This window comes from Lynx canadensis, chromosome E1 (genome assembly GCF_007474595.2).
Source record: "Lynx canadensis isolate LIC74 chromosome E1, mLynCan4.pri.v2, whole genome shotgun sequence".
NCBI lineage: Eukaryota > Metazoa > Chordata > Mammalia > Carnivora > Felidae > Lynx > Lynx canadensis.
In genome coordinates, this window is record NC_044316.2 from 11,441,106 (window position 1) to 11,456,824 (window position 15,719).

The window sequence follows — 15,719 nt, forward strand, 5'->3', positions numbered from 1 at the left end:
TACTCTCCTGAACCGGGCTGCCAAGCCCCAGTTTTATGAAAACAAGAACAGGCCAGCGGGTGACGACACGCACACCTCTGCGGAGGAGCGATCAGACGCTCACAGCGATCAAAGCTCAGGCCCCAGGATGGGCAGCGACACCACCACACGCGGGGGGGGGGCGGGGCGCAGCCGCACTTCGGTGACGTCCTGGCCGCCAGAGGCACAGCCTCGGGGAATCATGGGAGACAAAACCCACCCGAGGGGCAGTCTGCAAAATACCCTGTGTTCTCCCAAAGTGTCAGTGTCGTGAAAGACAAGGTCAGGCGAAAGGAATGTTCCACATCAAAGCCGGCGGAAGGCAACACGTGGTCCTGCGCTGGAGCCTGGATCTGATGAGAAAACGCACCAGGAAGGATGTTTTCGGGACAATCGGTGAAATTCGAATGTGACCTATATGTTGGATATGATCTTGTAGCAATAATACACTTCCTGATTTGGGTCACAGTCTCGAGGTTTCGTAGGAAAACATCTTTGTTCTTAGGAAATAGCCACTGAAGTATTTAGCGCGAAGAGTCTGCAATTTACTTTCAAATAGTTTATAAAAAAACATGATTACATATGGGGTGCTTGGGTGGCTCAGTTGGTTAAGCATTCGACTTCGGCTCAGGTCATGATCTCACTGTTGGTGAGTTCGAGCCCCACATCAGGCTCTGTGCTGACAGCTCGGAGCCTGGAGCCCGCTTCAGATTCTGTGTCTCCCTCTCTCTCTGGCCCTCCCCCACTCTTACTCTCTCTCTCTCTCTCTCAAAAATAAATAAACATTAAAAAAAAATTACATATAAACAGACAAGGCAAATGCTGGGAAACGATAATAGGCAAACCTAGGTGAAAGGTATATGGGTTTATTGTATAATTCTTGCAAGTTTTTGGTGGGTTGGGAAATTTTCCAGGTAAAAAAGTTTTTAATCACTTAAAATGTGCAGCAGTCTGGTTCGTGTCATTAAGAAGTTCAAGAGATTGTTAAAGAGTTGGGGCGCCTGGGTGGCTCAGTCGGTTGAGCGTCCGACTTCAGCTTAGGTCACGATCTCGCGGTCCGGGAGTTCGAGCCCCGCGTCGGGCTCTGGGCTGATGGCTCAGAGCCTGGAGCCTGCTTCCGATTCTGTGTCTCCCTCTCTCTCTGCCCCTCCCCCGTTCATGCTCTGTCTCTCTCTGTCTCAAAAATAAATAAAATGTTAAAAAAAATTTTTTTTTAAAAAAAGAGTAAGGCTCATGAGTCTTTTTGAAAGAAGGCACAGGAAGTGCATTGGTAAATAGTGCAAACAAAACAGTATTCTAATCAGAAAGAAAAGCACTTGGGGAAAATGCCCAAAATTGTAAATAATGGGAGAAAAAAACCAAATTAAGTAAGGTATAATTATTCAACTATTAAATCAATGTAAATATGTTTGGAATAATAATATTCGCTGCGGGCAGGTCAGGGAAATGGAAACTTCACACTTCTGCAGAGGCACAAAGCCTTATTTATTTTTTATTGAAGTACAGGTGATGCACGATGTTGTGTTAGTCTCAGGTGTATGGCATCGTGATAGGACAAGTCTGTCCACGTGCTGTGCTCACCGCCAAGTGTAGCGACCGTGGGTCACCATCCATCGCTATTTTTTTCAACACCACTGACTGTATTCCCTGTGCTGTGCCTTTTATCCCGGTGACTTCTTCATTCCGGAGCTGGAAGCCTGTATCTCTCCCTCTCCCTCTTCACCCCCTTTGGCTCATCTCCCCCACAGCTCCCTCTCCCCTCTGGCAACCATTGATTTGTTCTCTGTATTTATGGATGTTTCTGCTTCTTGTTTGTTGGTTCATTCGTTTTGTTCTTTGGATTCTGCATATGAGTGGAATCATATGGCCTTTGTCTTTCTCTGTCTGACTCATTTCTCTTAGCAGAATGCCTTCCAGGCTCATCCATGTCGCTGCACTCCTTGGGAAAGGAGTCTGGCTGTCTGGACCCTTTGCCTCTGGGGGTGAATCCTAAGGAAATAATCCTAAACCAGACTTCACACATTAAGATGACCCATGTGCCCCAAGAGGCAATGTCTTTGCTGAGGCCTGGCAACCCTTAGTTCTCATTGCTTCCCCGCCTCCTTTCTGGGTGCACCCCTGCTGAGATTTCCAAGTCACCTTCTAGCATTTGGGGCCACGGCTGCCTGTTTCTGTACCTGTGGCAGCCCCCGTTTGCCTCCCCAGCACTCAGTAGCACTCAGAGCTCCGCCCCACCCCCACCAGAGTGTTTCTGGAACCAAGCCAATAAACGGGAAATGCCATCTTCTCCTGGAGTCCCGTCGCTCGCCATTCCCCGGCCACCGTTGCTTGACTGGGGTGGGTCACCTGACCCAAAGGTATAGTTCTCACACCCTCAGCCACCTGGATGGACACCTGGCTCGCGTGGAAGCAAATGGATCTCATTTCTGAGGTTTATTATTTTTTAGGATTTTATTTTTCAAATGTTTAATTTTGAGAGAGAGAGCGAGCGAGCAGGGGAGCAGCAGAGACAGAGGGGGACAGAGGATCCGAAGCAGGCTCCATGCTGACAGCCCGACGCAGGGGCTCAAACCCATGAACTGTGAGATCATGACCTGAGCTGAAGTCGGACGCTCAACCCACTGAACCACCCAGTCGCCCCTTTTAGGATTTTATGTTTAAGTAATCTCTACACCCAATGTGGAGCTCGAATTCACAACCTGGGGATCAAGAGTGGCCAGCCAGGTGTCCCTCATCTTTGGGGTTTAAAAAACAAACGTATTATCTAATTTCCAGACGTTGGGAGATGTTCCAAACATTGGGATTTGCTTGCTAGCTTAATCCCAGTGTTTAGGAAAATAAACTATGTGATTGGAATCCCTTGAAATCTGTTGAGATTTGCTTTATGCCCCAGCATATGGTTGATTTTGGCAAATGTTGTATATGACCTTGAAAAGAATGTATGTTTTGCACTTGCTGGAAGGACTTTTTTTTTTTTTTTTTTTTAAGTAGGCTCCACGCCCAACATGGGGCTTGAACTCACGACCCTGGGGTGGAGTCAGGTATTCTACTGATTGAGCCTGCCAGGTACCCTGAGGGCCATTTCTGAGGAGATCACGGTATAGAGTTGGCTCCTCACGTTCAAATATGTAGCCCCACAGGGTTTTTCCTGCTTTTTCCCTCAGTTACCGAGACAAACATTTTAACCCCACAAGATTTTATTAGTTTCACCATCTTATTTATTTTATTTATTTATTTTTAATGTTTTTTATTTTTGAGACAGAGAGAGAGAGAGAGAGCAAGCGAGCATGAGTGGGGGAGGGGCAGAGAGAGAGGGAGACACAGAATCCGAAGCGGGCTCCGGGCTCCGAGCTGTCAGCGCAGAGCCTGACGCGGGGCTTGATCTCGAGAGCCGTGAGACGGTGACCTGAGCCCAAATCGAGTTGGACGCTTAACTGACTGAGCCACCCAGGCGCCCCCCTCCTTGTTTCCATTTTTGAGGGACGGCTTCACTGGACTAAAATTCAGTTTTGGCCTTCCTCCACCCACCTGACCTGAGAAGAGGTCGGTGTGGCTGGAATACAGACACAAGAACTGGAATGGCGGGGCCATATGGGACCTCTGGAGGCCATGGTGAGGAGTAATGACTTACCTCAGTCCTTAGAGGAGTAGTCAGGCTTCTTAGAAAAGATGAAGCTTTAACTGGACCTTGAAGGGTGGATGTGATGGAAAGAGAAAGGAGCAGAAGCATGATGTGTTTTGGGCATTGAGTATTTGGATAAGCGCTGATTCCGCGCTGGGTCCTGTGCTCGGCTTTTTATGTCATTTCCTCCGTCCTAGGGAGGCAGGGTTGCACACTGGTAAAAGGCCAGGGCTGGCTTTGGGCTGGCTGGCTTGAAGCGCATCACTTACTCAGCTGTCTGCCTGTGGGCCAGTCCCTTCCCCAGAAGTTGGTTCCCTCATCTGGAAAGCCGGAATAACACTCCCCGCCTCACAGGGCAGTGCCGAGGCTTAAGCGGAGTCTGCAGCTTTGTAAGAGCTTGAAGAGCTTGGCTGTTTGTTTTAATTGGTAGAGTTTTCTCTTCTGCTGAGCATCAGAGAGGGTAAGTCACTTGCCCCAGGCCCACAGCCAGAAAGTTGGGGGGGAGGGGGACTTCGAGTCTCACTTGCTGCTTTGATTTCCTACTCACAGATCCCATCCCTCTCCGCTTTCCATGGACAGGGTCGCTGGGGCCCAGAAAAGTGGTTTGCCCAAGAACACCCCAAATGTGGGAGTGGTAGAATCATTCATTCATTCATTCATTCATTCATTCCTGATTGAGTGCCTGCTTTATGCCAGGCATGATCCAGATGCCACGGAGAGAGTTGTGTATAAAAGGGATAAGAATCTCCATCCTCGTGAAGCTCACATTCTAGCGAGAGTGACAGATACTACACAGAATAATAACTAAATCAATTTGTTAGATGACTGTGGAGGGGCTGTGGAGGGAAATAAAGTTGGGAAGAGGATGGAGACTGGAGGGGGAGGTTGACATGTTCATAGAGCAGAAAGGTGATGCTCGACCTGAAGGAGGTGAGGGAGGGAGCTCTGAGGACATTGAGGGAGCAGCATTCCAGGCAGAAGGCGCGAGGCAGCGTGTGCAAAGGCCCTGAGGCCAGGGTGTGCCTGGGGTGTTCCAGGAACCACAGAGAGGCCAGCAGGAAGGCGGGGGTTGTCTGCTCTGTGGACGCTGAGGGGTCAGGGATGCCCTGCTAGTACCCACTTCTTGCTGGCCTTCAATGAATGGATTCAGGTGAGCCCTCTTCTCAGCCATAGGAGGTCAATGGGAGAGAGGCTCCTTCCTGAGCCTGGGGAGGAAGGGAGGGTTTACTCATTACCACTAGCACTGCCCTGCCCCAGCTCCCACCCCGACTCCCGCTGAACCTGCTCCTCTCTGGTTCCTGGACACTCCTCGGGCACAGTGGGGACAGGGGGGCCTGAATACAGGAGGGAGGTATTGGGCATTGTGGCTATGACTCCTCATTACCCTCCTGTCTTTATTTTTATTTATGTATTTTGAGAGAGAGTGTGTGCGCGTGGAGGGGTGGGTGGGGGGGTGTGGGGTGATAGTCAGAGGGACAAAGAGCGAGAATCCCAAGCAGACTTCATGCTCATCGATAAGCCTGACACAGAGGCTAGATCTCATGACCGTGTGATCACGACCTGAGCCGAAATCAAGAGTGGGACGCTTAACTGAACCACCCAGGCGCCCCTATCGTCCTGGTTTTAGACAGCATGCATGAGGTCTCCCATGCATGATGCCTACTCCCGCCCCCCATCCCTGCCCCCACCCCCCTCCCCAGGCTGTCTGCCCTGCTGGCTTCTCACCCCCTCTCTTCCTGGGAACTCAGGGGGCCTCTGAGCTGGGCTGGCCCTAGACCCCAGCACGTCCATGAGGGTAATGAATGTGATCTAAGAGCTGAGCCTCCGTTATATACAGAAGAGGCAGACAAACATTTGTTGAGAACCCACGGCGTGTTGGGCGCTTTTGTGCTTATTACCGATGCTGATCCCCGTGTCAGTCTTGCTCAAGAGATATTATGCCTATTTTGCGATTCAGAATAGGGAGAGGCTTCAGTTTTACCCAAAGTCACCCAATATGCAAACGCTGATTTTATTTTATTTATTTTTTTAAATTTTTTTTTCAACGTTTATTTATTTTTGGGACAGAGAGAGACAGAGCATGAATGGGGGAGGGGCAGAGAGAGAGGGAGACACAGAATCGGAAGCAGGCTCCAGGCTCCGAGCCATCAGCCCAGAGCCTGACGCGGGGCTCGAACTCCCGGACCGCGAGATCGTGACCCGGCCGAAGTCGGACGCTTAACCGACTGCGCCACCCAGGCGCCCCTCAAACGCTGATTTTAGTAATAGAAGCCCATTTAGTGATTGCTGGGAGCCACACAGCCAGATCCAAGGCCAGGGGAGGGTAGGGAGAGGAGGGGAAGGCAGTGAAGAAATGAAGAAGTGGCTTTTAGTTCTGATCTCCTTTTGTAGCAAGTGTCCAGCCACTGGCCAGCAAGGTCATCAGCAGATGTTTGCCCTGGAGCCGACTAGGAGATGTTGTGTGATAAATGGCTTCCCATATCTGAAGAGTAACCAAGGGGCAAAGAGAGATAACCCTGAGGGTGGAAAAGAGCTCTGTTTGTTACCACTTCAGGAAGGGTGACTTTGGGTTTGTATCATTAATACACACCCTGTTCAACAGTGGAGCAGGCTACTTTTGGAAGTGATGAGTCTCCCATCACTTGGGGCATGTAAACAGAAGTGGCTTTTCTATTTGCCAGGGATGCTGAGAAAGGAATATTCCAGTGAGAGAGGTTGGCCTGGATGATTTCTGCAAGCTTTCAGACCTGGGAGTTTTCCAATGGTCGAGCAAAGACTTCTGCCCCAAACTATCTTCCGCAGGAGGCTTTTGATCTGAACAGACCCAATCACATTTGAGTCTGCAGTCTGGCTTCTCTATGCCTGGGTGTTTTCTTTTCACAGAAGGTGGCAGGGGGTGGATTAGGGGTGGAGGAGTGGATTTCTCTAGTTGCATCAGCTCTGGTGTGACCTCTGACATTTACCTTTCTTTGTTCCCAGATAAACCAAACACACACAAACTAATTTTTCTGGCTTCATAAAACAACCAGAGCAGCCAGGTAGGTCAGGAGGAAACTGGAGCTTCGGCAAAGTAGACATGTGGTGGGGGTAGGGGAAAGGCCCTTAGGAGCACTCCACCTTGGCAGGCTCCCCAGAACGGACTCTGGGTCCAGGAGGCCCTGCCTGGACACCCCGAGGAAGAGAGCCCCCCCGACTCTTGTAACTAACTGATTAGGAGGCAAACCAGCTTTTGAGCACCTGTTGGGTACTCAGCTCTGTTGTGGCCAGTGGTAATTAAGTGCTTCCCGTGGGTCAGATCATGTGTGCTGAGTTTCACTGACACGTTATTTCCCTTTTACTTTTGAGGAAACTGAAATTTGCCCATAGTCATACAGCTGGTGCATGCTCCAAAGCCAGCGTCCTTCCTGCCCTTCCTGTCTTGTTGGTGGACCTGCTCCATCCTAAGGATGTGGTGAAGGTTGGGACTAGGTGTAAAGCAGTCGGCACAGGGGCAAGCACACCAGGGCTAAGGGGGAGAGAAGCAAGCCACCTAAATCAGGAAGCAGATGGCCTTGCAAACGTCCTGCGTGGGCTGGCAGCTTGCTGGGTGACTGCACAAATCTCTGGGAATCTGAGTCTATTTCCCTATATACGTAACACCCGGCTACAGAAGGGGCTCTCTGGGACCTGACCATCTAAAACCCCACCTACTTTTCTAAACTTCCTTCCCATTCTAGTGGGCACCTCCTCCACCACCACTCCACAGATCATCAGCCGTTTCTGGATTCCTGAAATATCCCTAGTCCTGTCCTGTCTCCTGGCCTTTGCACATACTGCCTCTCTTCCCAATTTGTCCTGCCCTCACACTTCACATGCCTTGCACCTTCTCCTGTGTTCAGGCCTCCCTCAAGGGATTCTCAGGCACTTTGCCTTGTCATCATCTGACCCAGCCCCCGGTTTCCTTCCATCTTAGAACTTACCCAAGTTATAATCCGTTATTCATGTTTTGTCTCTTCCATTAGGAAACAGTGAGGGCAGGGACCTGTGTTGTTCCCTACTGTACCCGCAGTACACAGACAAGTTCAGCAAGCACCCGGTGAGTGTACCAGAGAATGAATGAACAAAGAAGTGGAGGAGGTGTCTCTGACCGAGCCAAAGAATAGGGAGGCCGCAGGGGCGGGGGCCCAGGGTCCCGAGGAGTAGCCTCTGCTGGAGGCTACAGAGTGTGCTCGTCCTGTACCGCCTCTGGGCGAAAGCAAATTTCAGAAGGGGGCAGGGGACCCCGAGCCTGGGCCAAAGTCCAAGTCCGCAGGGGGCTGCGCAGGAAGCTACTTATACATAGGACCCGCAGCCGCCGCCTCCGAGCCCCACCGCCAGCCAAGGACAGGGAGGCCAGGTCAGTTGCGGGCCGGGTGCGGGAGCGGGGACCGAAGGGTCTAGGCGAGAGCCGCCTCGGAACTGGCAGTCACTGCGGCGCACGACCCTGGGACATATAGCTCTGGGCTCCGCGAGATGCCGTCGCGAGCTCCAGGAAAGTGGCGCTTCGCGAGGACAGGGGACTACATTTCCCAGAAGGCCGGGAGGAGTTGGGGTCACAGGCAAAGCGCCCCGGGCGGCAGAGCTTCCCGGCACCACAGGGCGGCTTCGGGCGGGGGCCGGGGGGCGAATTGGCGGCGGCCGCGAGGCCCCGGCGTAGTCTCTCTAGAGGCGGCCCGGCTGAGAGCATCTGGCGGCCCGGGAGCGGAGCCTATGAGCAGCTCGGTGGCGGGGCCGGACTGCTGCGGAGGCTTCGGCAATGTTGACTTTAGGCAGGTACTGACCGGGCCGCGCCGCCGGGGAGGCGGGGAGAGGGATCCCGCTGCCAGGTGGGTCTTCCGGGCTCTGCCGCCGCCGCCAACGCCCAGTGGGCGGGGCCACCCGTTACCAGGCAGCGGGGGCGGGGCGCGGTGGGGGCGGGACTGCGCGCTCGGGGGCGGGGCGCTGGCGTGTGCGCGCGTGCGAGAGGGATCGTGGATGTCACAGAACGAGTTCCTGAGATTTTGTGTGTGGGGGGCGGGGCGTGTGTGCGCGCGCGCGCCCGCGCGCCTCTGGGATTGTGTGGTCAGTTGCCCCAAGAGTGTGTGCCCTGAGTGTGAGTGTGTGGGACTGGGACTGGGCGTGGAAGCGTGTGAGGGAGGCCACGCAGGTGTATTTGGGAGTGTGCGTGGTGGCAGCATGTGGCTGTGTGGGACATGGGAGGCCCCTGCCGCAGTTGCGTCCCCCCTTCCCGGGGCTGGAGGCCAGCTCTGCAGCGGAGTCAAGAGAAAGGTTTTGCACCCTGGCATCTCCACCCCCTGGCGCTGAGCCGGCTGCAGAGCGTCGCCTCCTTCCCGGGTGGATGGGTGGAAAGAGTTTACAACCTTTCAGTGTTGTGCTAGGATGGGGTGGGATGGGCCCTGCTGGCTGGAGACCCAGCTGCCCGAGTCAGCCCCTTTGCAAAGTCATAGGCCAGAGAGTTTGTATTTTCTTGCTGTCTCTCCCCAGGCTCCCCCTTCCAATGGCTGTTCTCTCCAGGGTGTTCCCTCCTATCAGAGCAGCTTCCTTTCCACCTTTCCACCTTTCCACCTGTTTCACTTGTCAGCCACTCTCTAAGGAGCCCGGGAGATGTGCCTCTGCCCCAAGCGGCCTTTCTTTAATCTAGAGCATCTTCCCCCCCTTTATTCATTCACTGATACAGTCAGTCTTTGAGAACTTTGAGAGACAGTAAGCCCAGAAGCATAGAACCTTCTCTGATGGGGGTGAAACTGGTCAATGTTTTAGAGAGTAGCTGGCGGAGAGGTGGGATTGAAATCCCTATATCTGTGAGGAGTTGACCTGCAATCTGAGACCCGAGTGATAAGCCAGCGGGGCCAGATGCCGTGGGTGGAGGGACAGCAGGGCAAAGGCCTTGAAGGGGGGGAGTATTTGTTCATCCAACAAAGAGCAGGCTAGCATCTGACCCTGAGAGAGTGCAGGATGACTTCAAGTGGATAGGTGGCCTCGTGAGGATGATGTTATCCCATGGAATCCTTATGCTCTTTTTTTTTTTAATGTTTATTTATTTTTGAGAGAGAGAGAGAGAGAGAGACAGAGCGTGAGTGGGGGAGAGCAGAGAGAGAGAGGGAGACACAGAATCGGAAGCAAGCTCCAGGCTCTGAGCTGTCAGGACAGAGCCGGACGTGGAACTCAAACTCGTGAACTGCGAGATCATGACCTGAGCCACAGTCGGACGCTCAACCAAGTGAGCCACCCAGGTGCCCCCTTACACTCATAAACTGTAAATGGCCATCCAGGGATCTCTGGGCCACATGGTCCGTGGTGGGACTGCGATTCCTGTGTTCTGCCTTAGCAAGTGTTAGGAGTTTGGAATGCCAGAGCGACCTGGCTTAGGGGGCGGATGCTTCCTGGATGAATGACTCCGGGTGGAAGGGTGGGTCGCCATTGACCTGAGGTGGGACGTCTTTGAGCCGGAGGCCACCATGGGAGGGGGCAGCGGGCCCAGCGCAGGCCCAGTGGAATGTTAGGGTGCTGCCGGCTAATCTGAGCAAGGCCTGTGTTCTAGACCTGGCTGCAGGGGTGAGAATCAGCCACGGGGAAGGGATGATTAACTGGGTGTGTGTGGGAAGGGCTTTTCTGCTCTCTCCCTTCCAGAGCTTGGTGGGGCTGTGCGGTCGGAGAGAACGGGGAGTGTTTCCAGGGACAGGTCAGGGTGACCCTGGCTGACTAAAATTCATTTTTTTCCACTGCTGTTGATACAGATAAGCTTCCTGTTACCGAAGGATTTTTTTTCTTAAAAACGACAACAACACAACATTATTATGTATTTGTCTTGTGGTAGTTCTCCTCCTTCAATCAGAATCTCTCTGTTTTTTTTTTTAATGTTTATTTTTTATTTATTTTGAGGTGGGGAGAGGCAGAGAAAGAGGGAGAGAGGGAATCCCAAGCAAGCTCCACACTCAGCAGGGAGCCCGATGCGAGGCTCAATCCCATGACCCTGGGATCATTACCTGAGCCGAAATCAAGAGTTGGATGCTCAACCGACTGAGACGCTCAGGCGCCCCCCCACAATCTCTGGTTTTAATCAGTCCCTGGCCCAAGTGAGCACCAAGGTTTCTCTTCACTCCATGGACATCTGTGCTAGCCCAGCACCATCCGATAGAAATAAAATGTGTCCCGTTTATCATTTAAGCTTGTCTAAGGGGCACTTGGGTGGCTCAGTTGGTTAAGCGTCCGACTTCAGCTCAGGTCATGATTTCGAAGTTCATGGGTTCGAGCCCTCCCATCAGTCTCCATGCTGACAGCTTGGAGCCTGGAGCCTGCTTCAGATTCTGTGACTCCCTCTCTGCCCTTCCCCTGCTCAGCTCTCTGTCTGTCTCTCTCTCAAAAATAAAATAAACGTTAAAAAAAACCAAACAAACTTGTAGCCACATTTTAAAAAGTAGAAAGAGGGGCGCCTGGATGGCTCAGTCAGTTAAGTGCCTGACTCTTGGTTTTCGGCTCAGGTCATGATCTCATGGTTCATGAGTTCGAGCCCCCTGGTGGACTCTGTGCTGACAATGCAGAGCCTGCTTGGGATTCTCTCTCCCTGTCTCTCTGCCCCTCCCTCACTGGTGCCCTTTCTCTCTCTCAAAATAAAATAAATAAACTTAAAAAATAATAAAAAAAGGGGCGCCTGGGTGGCTCAGTCGGTTAAGCATCCGACTTCAGCCAGGTCACGATCTCGCGGTCTGGGGGTTCAAGCCCCGCGTCGGGCTCTGGGCTGATGGCTCAGAGCCTGGAGCCTGTTTCCGATTCTGTGTCTCCCTCTCTCTCTGCCCCTCCCCCGTTCATGCTCTGTCTCTCTCTGTCCCAAAAATAAATAAACGTTAAAAAAAAAATTAAAAAAAATAAAAATTAAAAAAAAAAGAAATCAGTGACGTTGCTTTTGACAGAATATTTTATTTAGCCTAATACCTGAAAAATACTATTTCGTCATGTGGCACACTGCAAGTTCTCAATAGCCACCTGTGGCAGGTGGCTGCCCTATTCGACGGAACAGGGCAGCCCTTGGGTACGACGCTCTTAACCAGCTAGTTTTTGTGTGCCTGTTCCAGCTGGTACGGAATGTTGGTTTTGTTTTTAAGTTCAAAAAGTCCCTCGTTGGGATGAGGAGTTTACCTGCTGTGACCTCACCGATCGAGGTCGTTCTTGGCCCTCCCTACCCTCCCTGCCATGGGATGCCAGAGCCTTGCTCCCCAGCCTGCCAGTTTGCTGTTCACAGACAGGGGCGCCTCCAGGACTCAGCAGATGGCTCCAGTGGGGCCTAGGGGTCCCGGCTTCTTGGAGAACCCAGTGTGGCAGGGCACAGTCACATGGGCGCCTCTCATGCCCTTTTCCATACGGACTCACCTGCTCTCGTGAGCAGATGGATGGTGTCAGGTGTCAAGAGACGCGCTTCCGTTTCTGGATCTGTAAAATGGGGGCAACAGTTACACGGTCCTCGTTTGTGATACAGGAGCCTGGGTAAACCATTGAAGACAAAATCCCTGTGGCAGGTGTGGGATGTCTTGACTGCCTTTCGGGGAAGATGTTTGCCTGCGATACAAATTGTTTTTAAAGAATCTTTTGATGTTGGGGCACCGGGTGCCTCAGTCATTTGAGCCTCTGACTCTTGTTGATTTCAGACCTGACCCAGGGTTGTGGGATCAAGCCCCGCGTTGGGCTCTGCACTGAGCGTGGGGCCTGCTTAAGATGTTCTCTGTCTCTCTCTCTCTCTCTCTCGCTCTCTCTTTCTCTCGGCACCTGGGTGACTCAGTCCATTAAGCATCTGACTCTTGGTCTTGGCTCAAGTCATGGCCTCTCAGTTCGTGAGTTCGAGCCCCACATCGTGCTTGCTGCTGTTAGCGTGGAGCTTGCTTGGGATTCTGTCTCTCCCCCTCTTTCTCTCTGCCCCTTCCTCACTCATGTATGCACTCTCAAAAATAAATATTTAAAAAATTAAAAAAAAAAAGATTCTCCCTCTCAGATGAATTTTTTAAAAATCTTCTGATGCTATTACTTTATTTAAATAAATATCAGTCCATTTTATTGGATGACTTATTTTGTGAAGTTCTCAAGGACATAATTTTTCTCTTCAGTATTTTGGATCAGTCAAGACAGGAGGGCTGGGGCTTTTTTCTGCCCCTCGTTGTAACCTTGGAGAAGTCATTTAAACTCACAGAACCTCAGTTTCTTCTGCTTCTGTTGAAATGATCATGCGGCTCTTCCTTATTTGTCTGCTAATGTGGGGAATCACACTGATGCTTTGATTGTTGAACCAGCCCTGCATTCCGGGGGTGACTCAGGATCCTGATGTGTTAATCATTTGTGTATGTTGCTAGAGTTGCTTTGCTTTGTTTTATTGTTGAGGATTTTGGTGGCCGTATTCATGAGGAGTATGGTTTGTTGTTTTCTTGTTGTGCCTTTGTGTGGTTTTAGTATTAAGGTAATGCTGGCCTCTTAGTGTGAGTTGTGAAATCATCCCTCCTATACTGATTTCTGGGGGATATTGTGTGGTTTTGGTGTTATCTCTTCCTTAAATGTTAGTAGAATTCATCCAATGAAACCATCAGGGCCTGGAGCTTTCTTTTTTGGAAGGTTTTTAAATGGGAATTTATTTTCTTTAGTAAATATAGGGCTATATCTTGGATGAACTTTGTTGGCTTATGTCTTTCCAAGATTGGACCATTTCATCTGAGTTGTTGACTTATGGGCATAAGCTCCTTTATTGCCCCTCTAATGTTTGTGAGGTCAGTAGGGGAGGCCCCTCTTGTATTCTCGGTATTGGTAATTTGTGTCTTCCTTTTCCCTTGGTCAATGTAGCTAGAGGTATTTTTTCCCAAAATACATGTTTTCGGTTTGATTTTTTTTTCCTCTGTGTTTTTCTCTTTTCAGTTTGATTGATTTTTGCTTTTATTTTTTCCTTTTGCTTGCTTTGAGTTTAATTTACTTCTCTTTCTCTATTATGTCAAGGGTGAAGCCTATGTTACTGTTTTGAGCCTTTTCTTTTTCATCAAGATAACACTTGTCTCTTAGCCCTCTGGCCCGCAATTTCTTTTTTTTTTTAATTTTTTTTTTAACATTTATTTATTTTTGAGACAGAGAGAGACAGAGCATGAACGGGGGAGGGGCAGAGAGAGAGGGAGACACAGAATCGGAAACAGGCTCCAGGCTCTGAGCCATCAGCCCAGAGCCCGACGCGGGGCTCGAACTCACGGACCGCGAGATCGTGACCTGGCTGAAGTCGGACGCTTAACCGACTGCGCCACCCAGGCGCCCCTGGCCCGCAATTTCTGATACTGCATTTTCATTTTCGCTCAGTTCAAAATATGTTAAAATTTCCCTTCAGACTTCCCCTTTGACCCATGGATCATTTGGAAGTGTGTTCTTTAGCAAATATCTGTCTGTTATTGATTTCTAGTTTAATTCTGTCATGATTCAGGAGCATTCTTTTATGCTTTCTGATTCTTTTATTTATTAAAAATTTTTTTAAGTTTACTTATTTATTTAGAGAGAGAGAGAGCACAAGTGGGGGAGGAACAGAGAGAGGGAGAGAAAGAGAATCCCAAGCAGGCTCCACGCTGTCAGCACAGAGCCTAAACCATGAGATCATGACCTGAGCTGAGATCAAGAGTCAGACGCTTACCTGACCGAGCCACCCGGGTGCCCCCTGATTCTTGGAAATTTAAGATTTGTTTTACAGCCCGATTTGGTCTGTCTTGGTGAATGTTTCCATGCTCCTGGGAAGAATGTGTTTTGCTGTTATCGTGGGACGTTCTACGAACGTCAGCTAGGCCAAGGGGTTGACAATATTGTTCAGGCCGTCCTCGTCGCTACTGATTTTCGCTCCTGCTGCTCCTACCTGCTCCCTCCTGCTTCCTAGCTGCTCCCTCAGTTCTGAGAGAGGTCTCCAACTGTCACTGTGGATTTGTCTGTTTCTTCTTTCAGTTCCGTCGGTGTTTTCTTCATGTGTCGGCCTCAGTTTTTAATCTGCAAGATGGGCGTGTCTCACAGTGTTGTCGTGTGGACTGAATAACACAGTAATAATAACTAACATCGATCCGACTTTGCCAGGTGCCAGACACGGTACTAAATGCTTTCTTCGCATTATCTCATTTAATCCTCCTGACAGTCCTGTGAAGGAGGTACCGCTACCTCAAAGCTTATGGAGGGCAGGATACCTGGGTGGCTCAGTCAGTTTAGCACCGGACTCTTGATTTTCTCCTCAGGTCATGACCTCACGATTTGTGAGGTCGAGTCCCGAGTGAGGCTCTGTGCTAACAGTGCGGAGCCTGCTTGGGATTCTCCCTCCCTGTCTCTCTGCCCCTTCCCCCACTTATTCATGCGCTCTCTCTCAAAAATCAATAAATAAACATTAAAAAAACCAAAGTTTACTCGGGCTCGTGGGGGGTGGCTCAGTCAGTTGAGCGTCCGACTCTCGATTTCTGTTCAGGTTACCATCTCATGGGTTCGTGGGATTGAGCCCCACATCAGGCTCTGCCCTAGAGTGCGGACCCTGCTTTTGCTGTCACTCTTTCTCTGCCCCTCCCTTTCTCTCTCTCTAAAAAAATAAATAAATAAACAAACACGAAAAAAATAAAACAAACAAACAAACAAACAAAGCTTACTGAGGGCACTTGATTTGCCCAAGCTTGTGAAGGGTTTGTGGAGCCCGACCAGGCTGGGGTGCACCGTGTCTTAGGACTGTGCTCTCTGTCCTGCCTCATTAAAGCCACGGCTGGGTGCCCGGTAACTTCCCAGTGAAGGTCAGCTGGCTTATTGTCATGATTACTCTTAATATATGACACTTATTTAAATAAATGTACTCAACAGCATCGGCCTAGTGGGGTGTGTCCTGGGCCCTTGAGGGTGAACAAAAGAAAAGGGGTCTGCAGCTCACGATCACGTTGCGCAGTTGAGAGGGCACCCAAGGTGAGGTGAGGGCCTTGAGAAGCACGGGACCCGTGGATGCCACTCCCAGGCCCGGGGCTCACTGATTAGGGTGCACGTGAGCCGCCAGGGTGGTTTTGCACTTGGCCCAGGACACACGAGTTGAGTGAAGCAT

General features: G+C 50.8%; 1 protein-coding gene across 3 annotated transcripts in view; it reads left to right on the plus strand.

Moving 5' to 3' along the window:
• Positions 1–7,623: 7,623 nt before the first annotated feature.
• Positions 7,624–15,719, plus strand: part of PEMT (phosphatidylethanolamine N-methyltransferase) — an 86,883-nt gene continuing 78,787 nt past the window's right edge. The window contains exon 1 of one of the 3 annotated variants that reach the window (XM_030294658.1): positions 7,624–7,715. Coding sequence is in view for 1 of the 3 variants with exons in the window: in XM_030294660.1 (XP_030150520.1) it covers positions 8,369–8,431 (63 nt within the window). In the remaining 2 variants the exon portion in view is untranslated. Of the gene's footprint in view, positions 7,716–7,774; positions 8,016–8,248; positions 8,432–15,719 lie in introns of those variants that run through there. The other 2 variants (XM_030294659.1, XM_030294660.1) reach the window with 2 other exon arrangements.